Source organism: Haliotis cracherodii, unplaced genomic scaffold (assembly GCF_022045235.1).
Source record: "Haliotis cracherodii isolate W230 unplaced genomic scaffold, xgHalCrac1.p SCAF_24, whole genome shotgun sequence".
Taxonomy (NCBI): domain Eukaryota; kingdom Metazoa; phylum Mollusca; class Gastropoda; order Lepetellida; family Haliotidae; genus Haliotis; species Haliotis cracherodii.
In genome coordinates, this window is record NW_027266280.1 from 9,637,528 (window position 1) to 9,648,675 (window position 11,148).

Here is an 11,148-nt window from a genome sequence, read left to right on the forward strand (position 1 = left end):
ATCAACAAGCTGTTTACATCCTTGAGGTATCCAAGATGGCCGCTCCATCATCCCGAAACAGATATGTTCTCGCCTTCTTGACAAGAGAGCACGCACGTGACGATGATACGCGGGCCGTGGGAGGGGGGAGGGGGGTCAGAGGTGAACAGGGAGGGTGTACAGGTGATTAAGGAGATCGGGAACGCTGGACAACCAGGTGATGAATGCAGAACAAGGAGTTGGCGGTAACCTGTCCTTCACGGATCTCGGACTGGTATAAAAGAAGGTGAGAGGTGAAACGGGGGTTTAATCAATGTGCGTTTGCCCGGAATAATACACACTGATGCCCTATTAGCTTTTATTCAGGTGAGTGTTTAGAGAATACACTTAGTTTTGGTAAACTGTATTTCGGAGCTGTACATTTTATAATCTGAAAGAAAGAGCTAAACAATTCTTTGGTACCTACAATACATACAATAAACTACGGTTGTAACGAACTAAAATCAGTAGTCCCTTTGAGTTCGTTATAACCGTAATTCGTTATAAGCATATATACAGCATAACTACAGCATATAGTTAGTTCGTTATAAGCGTGTTCGTTATAACCGTAGTTTATTTTAATATAAAAAAATCCAAACAATTCTTTTGGGACTCATAATACAATATTGTTCAGATAAGACTTCATAACATCCAGTATAATAAATGGTCGGCACCATTCATGCAGGTGTGTTTTCAAAGAGTCTATTGTTTTATTAAACTGTATCTCGGAGCCGTACATCTAATAATCTGAAATAAAAAGCCAAGCAATTCTTGTGGGATCCACACCAAATACTTGTTCAGGGCGTTGTACAAAACAACGTTAGCGCTACGACTAAGTCTATGTTAAGGTATGGGAGTTACAATCACCTTAGGGCAAAGGTCGCTTTTTACAATGGCACCCAGAACATCCAGAATATGATATTGTCGGCCCGTTGAATGAGTATCTTCTATGTACTAGTATATGTTGTTTTACGTTCTTAAAGTGTGTGCTTGAAATATCGATCTGTATTTGGTCTTGTTAACATTTTCAAAGTGAAGTCGAATGCAGCATGAATTTGATGACATGAAACTTGGTGTGGTCAGGTTCTTTATTGTTTGTAATGACGCGTCAGGACTACTTCTTGCCGCGGTGAATACTGAGTTAGCGAATATCACCCAGCGTATATTGAAAAGTGCTATAACCAATAATAACCCCAAATGGACATCTTGATAGTTACGTTGTCACACAAGTCAGCTCTTTGTTTCACTGTTTCACTGTTTCACTGCCACATAATTGGCTTCTCGCCCGTTAATATCACTGGTTTCCTCGTTATAGTGTTATATTTGTATATTAATCCTACCCGGCGTGAATATATCAGCATGCATTCATACTACGCAACTTCCGTTGTGGATACTAAGATATTTCAGACTGTGACGTAACGCGGCAACGTATTGAACTGTGTGTTTATGTTTAATCAACTTGAAATGAAGCTACATGTGCTAACGTTCCATGAAAATATCGGATACTAGTTGTATTTCTCACTATCCCAGCCTCCGTGGTCTAGTAGTAGAGTGTGCGCCCTAAGAGCGGAAGGTCCGGGGTTCGATCCCCGGTCGCGTCATACCAAAATACGTTAATTGACGGTACTTGTTGTTACCCTGTCTGGCGCGCGGCAATTACGGGCTCTGGTCGGCTCGGAGTCAGTATACTGTGTCTGAGTGGGGTATCAATGTTAAACTGCGGCATGGTATCTCAGCGTGCTAGTACTATAAATCGGCATCAGAAAAAGCAGCCACATACAGACTTTGTGTATTATAGTGCGTCCATGTATCTCATAAATATGTCTCGGACCAAACATAAGTTATTTGAAATATAGATCATACGCGTTAGGGGCGGTATTTGTTTTGGAATGGGCCCCTTTTGTGGACATAACTGACACAGTTTCCTTCCCATTATGATTATTAGTCGGTCAGTACTCATATAGATATAGACCGCCTCCGTAGTCTAGTGGTAGAGCGTCCGCCCGGTAAGCGGAAGGTCCGGGGTTCGATCCCCGGCCGCGTCATACCAAAAGACGTTAAAAGATGGCATCAGTCCGGACTAGTACAAGCAGCCACACACACTATATATAAGTGCAATAATCTTGGATGCGACCTTAAACCCAGTTTCACCTCACCTCATATAGATATAAGTAACGGTATCAGCCAGCTAGAACGGTGGTACATACGTTACCAGTAACTGTTATTCTCTATCTGTATAACACAGTTCCACTTTCCTTATCCAACACTAAAGGTGAGGTGAGGTGAAATGGGGTTTAACGTGGCGTCCAAGATTATTGCACTTATATAGCGACGTGCATGTACGTGTGTGTGTTTGTGTGGCTGTTTGTACTAGTCCGGACTGATGCCGATTTATAGTGCTAGCTCACTGAGATACCATGCCGCAGTTTAACATGAATACCCCACTCGGACACAGTATAATGACTCCGAGCCGACCAGTCCTTGTTTTAGCCCCTTAATGCCGAGCGCCAGACAGGGAGGGTAACAAGTACCATCTTTTAACGTCTTTTGGTATGACGCGACCGGGGATCGGGGACCCTCTGCTCTCCGGGCGGACGCTCTACCACTAGACCACGGAGGCGGTCTCCAACACTAAAGGGCGGTGGGGTAGCCAAGTGGTAAAACGTTCGCTCGTCACGCCGAAGATTCGGGTTTGATTGTGTACAACGTGTGAAGCCCATTTCCGTCGTTTACTACCGTGATATTGCTGGCTTAAAACATTAAAACATCACTCACTCACGCACTCATTCACTCACTTGCTCTGTTTCAGGATGCCTTCCCGCTGTGTCCAACTTTTGCTGCCGATCGGCGTGACCTACACCCTGCTAGTCCTCTCTATATGGAACGCCCTAATCTTCCTGGGGCCAATCATATCCTCCAAACTCCAGGCCAAGGGCGACGTCACGAGCCGGGCACGGATGAGAGTGTTCACTGGGATGTCCAAACCGCCGATGGATGTGGGTGTTCCCGTGAGGTTCAAATTGCTGACAGTGCTAAAATTCCATCCCCATAAAACTAACGCAACTATTGTCAAAACGGGACCTAATAATACCGACGACATTATTATTGCAAACAAGACTGAGAGTTCCTCAGGGAGTGACGATTGTACATTAAATTTTGAGGTGACAGACCAATGCATATCTTTAATCAAAGGCGCTGACGTGAAAACAAAGCCAATAATTCCGAGACCTCATTGTACGCTTGGGAACTTATTAAAGAACTGTACGAGGTACAGGTACGCCCATGGCTACGAAGACAAACCGGTGACCTCAGAGGAACTAGAATACCCTGTTGCTTTTGCAATCAAGATGCATACGTCTCCAGAACAGGCAGAGCAGTTGCTGAGGACGATCTACCGGCCCCACAACGTCTACTGCATTCACGTCGACCAAAAGGCGGAAGCAGGAGTGTTTGATACTATGAAGTCCATCGCACGTTGCCTTGACAACGTGGAGGTCATTGATGACCGAACGACTGTTGTGTATATGAGCTCTGCGACCATTCATGCTGAGATGAAGTGTATGAAGAGGCTTCTGGAGTCCAAGGTCAAGTGGAAATATTACATCAACCTTGCAGGTCAAGAGTTCCCACTTCGGACCAACCTTGAGATTGTTATGATGTTGAAGAGACTTAACGGCGCAAACGATATCGAGAGCTACGACCATCCTCGATTTCAAGAATGGCGATTCAAGAAGAAGTTCCTAATCACCGACGGTAAACTTGAACAGACAAACGTCGACAAGGAGCCGTTTGGGTACGACATACAAATGAGCAAGGGGAGTGCGTATGGTATGTTTAAAAGAGAATTTGTGCAGTTTGTGTTAACGGACGATGTTGCACGTAAGTTAATTAACTGGTTAAATGACACGTCGTCTCCGGAAGAGAACCTTTGGGCGACCTTGAACACTCTGCCGTGGGCGCCGGGGGGAACGTACGTGGAGACGAGGCAGACGTTCAACACCCACGCCTCCCGCGCCCTCATCTGGAACTGGGACAGGGACGTCTGCCACGGCACCTTCGTCCGCAGCGTCTGTGTGTTCGGCTCTGGGGATCTGAAATGGTTGACGTCTAGACCCAACGTCATCGCGAACAAGTTCAACAACGACCTTGACCCGGTTCCTCTGGATTGTCTGGAGTCTTGGTTACATCGTCGTCTGGTCCATCCACTACTCCAGACTGTTGACAAACACTACATTGCTAATTTACCGCATGTTAAGTACTATAATAATATTGACTTTTCGAATCTTTCAACTAAATATTTTCAAGAAAAGAAGAGGAAATGGCTGAAGAAACATCCTTGGAAACTCTTCTGATGACGTATTATTGAACTCAGGCACTACAATCACGTCGGCCCGGTAACCATTAGAGTATCGTTCGCCAAGCTCCCCACAGCGATAGCCCTTCGTGTAGCTCTCTACATACTATCGCGTGGAGCAGTCACAGCTCCCAACTGTGCTAAGCGGGATACAACCATGTATGGAGTTGAACTCCATACCGCTTGACAGCTATGTTTACAAAAAAGTGATGACTTTCGTGACACCGAATACTTTCCCCCCAGCTAAATTGTTTTGCTTGTTTGTCAATTTGAATTTCTATTTAATTTCATCTATCATGTAATTTCTTTAGTGAGAATGCATAGGGGGGTGCTGGGTACTTTCCCGTTGGTCTGAAATCTCGAACCAATCTGATTAAACGAACAAACGTAAATTTATCTGGGAAACAGTAAGGCAGTCGTAAACCTTTTTTTACAATTGACAAGAAAGGCATTCCCAAAGACATGCACAAAAATATAAATGTCACTACATTTAGGGTTAGAGGGTAAATTTCAAGATTTAAGTATGGCCGCTTGTCACAGGGAGGGACAGGGCGATGTCACGCGCTGGGAAGGAGCTTGATCATTCACGTCACTCTCGCTGGTACAAATAGTTTCCTTAACTTTTCCTTAAGTTTCTAACCCTTGAGTTGTCATATTTGTTACCCTACTCGCAGCACCATCGTACCTCATATGTAATGCGACCCGTGAAGATCCGGGGTAGAATAGGTCATCAGCAACCCATGCCTTCTGTAAAAGGCGACTATGCTTGTCGTAAGAGGCGACTAACGGGATCGGGTGGTCAGGCTCGGTGACTTGGTTGATGCATGTCATCGTATCCTAATTGCATGGACCGATGCTCATGATGTCAATCACCGGATTGTCTGGTCCAGACACGATTATTTACAGACCGAGATCATCTAGCTGAAACATTGCTGAGTGTGACGTTAAACAACAAACCAAGCCAAAAAATTATATGTTATGCTGCATATAAAAATGTTTTTCGAGATCGTTTTGCTCAAAAGTCGTCTAAGGCACCGCGATTCGCTATGCAGAGTTGCGTCCCTTGAGCACGCCAGAAACCTATGATTGTGGGTTCGAATCCCGGTTCGCCCAGATTATGTTTCTAGGTTTGTCAGCTCCATACCCGTGCTCGTGGGTTTCACCGAAGTGGTAAACGTCTGACACCTGCAACACTTCGGGATTTCCTCACACATTAGGGTGACACGCCGTGATATAACTGTAATACTGTTAAAAGCGGCGTTAAACCCAACTCACTCACTCACTCACTCATCAGTGAGACAGTCCAAAATGTGTAAGGGGGCTGTTTTCATACTCAAGTCCTGGGCCCCGTTTCACAAAGCGACCGTAAAAGCGACTGTCGCAAGTTTATGTTAAAGTTTAGCGCTACGATCGCTTTGGGAAAACGGCCAAAGACTACGAAGCGGAACTCGTCTGAATGAACGGAGTAATGAAGCCAAACAATGTCTTTTCCAGTAAAATACATCCTATGGTGGTATTACCTGTTGTTATGTCTACGTAGGTTACATGTATCTTTCGAAGAGACAGTCTATATTTCATGTGGCTGGAACTCGTTGGTATGGGGAAAGAATGCAAATCAAGAAATTTGGATTTCTTGTCCAGATGTCTCAGCCCGAGGGCAGCAGTGCGAACAGTTGCGAATAGACCCGTGAAGATCCGGGTTAGAATTGGTCTTCAGCAACTCATGCATGTCGTAAGAGGCGACCAAGAGGCGAATTGGGTGGTCAGGCTCTCTGACTTGGTTGATGCATGTCATCGTATCCAATGGCAAGTATCGATACTCATGACTTCAATCCCTGGATTGTCTGGTCCAGACTCGATTATTTACAGACCGTCGTCATAGAGCTGGAATAGTGCTGAAGACAGCGTTAAACAACAAACAAACATGCGCATAGGATACCTATTGTATTTACTGATACGTCTATTATAGTCATTTATTTTGAAATAAAATTTATGATTTTTGCTATGGATTTCTGTGTGTTTGTTAGTTAAGTGTGCATACTTTATATATGCACTCACTATCGTCACGAACTGTGTAACTATATGGATCACCGTTTCAAGATAAGCGAGATTATGAAAATCCATTCGAACCACATTCATATCAGGATTTCACGCACCCTACAGACATAACAGCATCATTGGAGTGTTGTCATTGTTGGCATCATAATACTTATGACGTCACGTCATACATAACGTCATAATGACGTTGTTAGTCTCTCGACGGGTTTCAACATAGAACGCACCAGTTCTTCGCGACATAAAGACTTGATAATAAAATCATTTTTCCCTGAGTGTGTAAGAAACTCGAGTGCCTCGCAAAATGAAATCATATTCACGCTCGTGTTGTAAAAAAACGGTTTGGTGTGCAACTGGAAACTGCATTCGTGACCAACTCCGGGACACGCCCTTATTATTGCAGGTTACGGAAAGGGGCGAGTGGTGACGAATGCAAAAAGTGCTCACATTGAAGTCGTGGATAGATGACGTCATATGTGAGACGGATACTAGTTAGGTGACATCTAAGGACAAGAATTTTTCAAGAGAATACGGGGAAATAATCATTTTGCCTAGAATTTTTCTAAATCCATTTTTTTTGGTTTGCTTGACATGCTGGTTGTCATGAATGAGTGAGTATTGTTTTACGCCGCAGTTAGCAATATTCCACAAAGCGATCTTAGCGCTAAGATGATCGTAACTCCCATTCTTTAACATAGGCTTACAATAGTCGTAGAGCTAAGATCGCTTTGTGCAAGTGGGCCCAGGAGCAGAGTAGGTACCCAGTGTTTATTGACGTAGTGTGTGCTGTAACACCACGACGTGGAAGATCAATCGTTGCTTTGACTTCAACGGGTGGTTCGTATTGTAGAAACTCGTTTATGTACAAGCTGGTGTAGATATTAAGCTGAGAAAACCCGTCATTGTATCTCTCAAAGAAGCGTTAACGCTGAAGCTTGCATACCCAAAGTGGACTGTATGAGCCTCGAACCATGTGACAACTTTTTGTTTGTTTTTATTGTTTAACTCCGCACTCGGCAATATTTCAGCGATTTGATGGCGGTCCGTAAATAATCAAGTCTAGACCAAACAATCCAGTGATTTATGTTGTCAGCAACGATCCAAGCTTCTTACGAACAGCATAGGTTGCAGGGGGGGGGGGGGGGGGGGGGGAGAAAGAGAGATTATTACCTTATATACCCTGACCACGAGGAGGGATGTCCAACAAGCGTTAGCATCTATCGGAAAGCATTGTGGCCATTCAATCTACATGTTATAGGGGAAGCATTATCTATTTGTTTGTTGTTTAACGCCGGACTCGGCAGTATTCCAGCTATATGACGGCAGTCTGTAAATAATCAAGTCTGGACCAAACAATCCTGTGATTGACATCATGAGCATCGATCCACGCAGTTGGGATACGATGAAGTGCATCAACCAAGTCATCGAGCCTGACAAACCGATCCTGTTAGTCGCACGCATGGGTTGCTGAAGACCAGCATAGACGCCATTTATGGCAAACATGGGTTGCTGAAGACCTATTCTACCGAGATCTTCACGGGTCTCCAGTGATTGACATTATGATCATCGATCCAAGCAATTTGGTAACGGTGACAGGCATCAACCAAGTCAGCGAGTCTTACCACCCGATCCCGTTATTTGCCTCTTACGACAAGCATAGTCGCCATTTATGGCAAGCATGGGTTGCTGAAGACCTAATCTACCCCGGCTCCTCACTGGTCTCCAGTGATTGACATCGTGAGCATCGATCCACGCAATAAGGATACAGTGACAGGCATCAATCATGTCAGCGAGCTTGACCACCCGCTACCGTTTGCTGCCTCATACGACAAGTATAGTCGCCATTAATGGCAAGCATGGGTTGCTGAAGACCTATTCTACCCCGGCTCCTCACTGGTCTCCAGTGATTGACATCGTGAGCATCGATCCACGCAATAAGGATACGGTGACAGGCATCAATCATGTCAGCGAGCTTGACCACCCGCTACCGTTAGCTGCCTCTTACGATAAGCATAGTCGCCATTTACGGCAAGCATGGGTTGCTGAAGACCTATTCTATCCCGGATCTTCACGGGTCTCCAGTGATTGACATCAGGAGCATCGATCCACGCAATTGGGATACGATGACAAGCATCAATCAAGTCAGTGACCCTGACCACCCGATCCCGTTAGTCGCCCTTTACGACAAGCATAGTCGCCATTTACGACAAGCATGGGTTGCTGAAGACCAATGGTAACCCGGATGTTCAAAGGGGAAGGATGATGTGTAAAAAAAGGTCACGTATTCATCAGTACACGTTTGGACTGCACCCTGTGAATAAACTTGTATCTGGTCTTAACAGTATGATGTTGTGGTTAGATGACCGAGAAATGGGTGACGTTTTGCGGAGGTTCCGTTTTAGCCTGCACCCGGTTAGATATACTAAGCTGTAGCAGGATCACGAGTGGTACAAGGGGCTTTATGCGTACCGTGTTAGGTTTCATACCACGAACCGTATTCATCAACGCAATTTAGAAATGTTCCAGTGGATAACTTACAGGTAAAATAGAATTATTAAAATCATATGATCTGTAACATTTGGGACGTATCCCTTCTTAATGTTTAATTACTAGAAATTTATAAATGTATATTTGTAAAAGCACACTTGCACTTCCCGGTTAATTAGCATAAACTGTAACCTACTTCTTCAGGAAGGCATGCTTCAAATGTGACATTTTCTTTCATAGGTTGTTTTTCCTTAACGTTTTTCACAAACATGTTTTATCGAGATCTTACAACTTCAAAAACGCGACCTTGACCTTGGTGCAGGTGACTTTGACCCAGCAGCGCCCCCTAGTGATCACAACATCTCGGGGCTATTGGCATCGACGCGGCATGACAAGATCCCCCACTTCAAAGACTGAAAGGGAACTACCTAGACCAGAACACTCCCATGATAGGCCTCATGACATCAATATGCTTCAGGAGGGGGCATATCAAAAACATGTTGGTTTTTTTCACAGGGGATGGGAGAAATGAGGTTTTTCAGTCGCGTTCAAGATTTTTACCGCGGGTAACGTGGATACACCACTTAAAGATTTTATACGGTCTCCGAGTGGATCGGTCCTTGTTTTATCCCCTTAATACACCAGGCAGGGTAACATGTTTCATCTTTCAACTTATTTTGGTATGATGCAGCCAGGGCATCGAACCACCGACCTTCCGTTCTCCGGGTAGATGCTCTATCCACTAGACCACGGACTCGGTCCTTTTACATATTAATGTATGTGAATATGTATCGCAAAGTATAGATGATAAAACAATACTACGAACAGCGTGAGCATAATGATAAACAAAGTAAACTTTCTCTTCGTTTGATAGCTCGAAGGTTTTGTCCTTGTGACCATAACATATTTGTACACGTTTTGACAGCACCCAGTGAAAAAAACTTGTATCTGTATGATGTTGTGGTTAGAAATACTTAAGGTTGTAGCAGGATCACGCGGGGTACATTGGGTTTTATGCGTCTAGCGTTAGGTTTTTTATTCCACGAGCTGGAGGCGAGTGGTATAAAACCTAACGAGGGACGCATAAATCCCCATGTATCCCAAGTGATCATGCTACAACGAATTTATCTATCCGACATTGTAAAAGAATTCAAACAAATTCAAAATTGATTGAAAACAGCTGTTCGATTTAGCTGAGGTTAACTTGTGCTATATATTTCATTGACTCGGAAAAAGCTTGCGGCTTTTTTGCATCGAAGGGGATAAAAGGGATTTATTCTGCCTCTCAGAAATCCACGTGTAATCTGTATTATTCGAGGCGGGGTATAAGAGAAATGTATTACCGTCCAAAGCGGGTCACACAGTATTTTATCAAGGTCACGTGGACCAATCAGATCACATCATTCTGAGATGGAGGTATGATAAAGTATATTTTCAAGATCACGTGGACCAATCAGATCTCATCATTCTGACATGGAGGTATGATAATGTGTCATATAAGATTGCGCATGGTTCTGTAAGAGTGTCTGGAAGCATACACGCCTACTCAGGTAAAGCCGGTACTCCACTTCCAATAAAGGCTTCTGTACCCTTTGAGACCCTCCCTCAGACTGAGATAAAATGGCTGTGGTTTGTAATGCGACATCTGTCAGAAGTCATTTTAATCAAAATACTGTGAAAGAACAAAACGAATCTTAACGTTTGTGTACATATTTATTCTTTTGGGTAAATAAATAAAGCACCTAAATAACACTATTAGGTGAACATCTTAATTTTAAGACACATAGTATAAGACACAATTGGACGGTTCATAAAATAACACAACACGAAGATCACCTACATTAAAGATTGGTCTGTCAATAAATAAAAACAATGTATTATATACATACTGTGATCAAATGTTTAGGAACATGGATTCTGTTCAATATTTCAAACACGGACAGATCAATCTCACTATCTGGTTTTAATGTTGTTGTTGGTTGTTTAACGCCGCACTCAGAAATATTCCAGCTACATGACGGCGGAATGTAAATAATCCAGTCTGGACCAGACAATCCAGTGATTGACATCATATGCATCGATCAACGCAATTGGGATATGATGACATGCATCAACTAAGTCAGCGAGCCTGGCCACCCGATCGCTAGTCGCCTCTCACGGCAAGTGATGGAGACTGTGATTGTTTGACTCCCAAATTTTCAAATAATGGCAACACACTGCATATTTGTCGTACA

General features: G+C 43.8%; 1 protein-coding gene across 1 annotated transcript; it reads left to right on the forward strand.

Annotated features, from left to right (window-relative positions):
• Positions 1 to 2,828: 2,828 nt before the first annotated feature.
• On the forward strand, positions 2,829 to 4,370 carry LOC139472213 (beta-1,3-galactosyl-O-glycosyl-glycoprotein beta-1,6-N-acetylglucosaminyltransferase-like). Its single transcript, XM_071254588.1, has one exon. It carries the CDS (start codon positions 2,829 to 2,831, stop codon positions 4,368 to 4,370), a length of 1,542 nt encoding a protein of 513 aa, XP_071110689.1.
• The last annotated feature ends 6,778 nt before the right edge of the window (positions 4,371 to 11,148 follow it).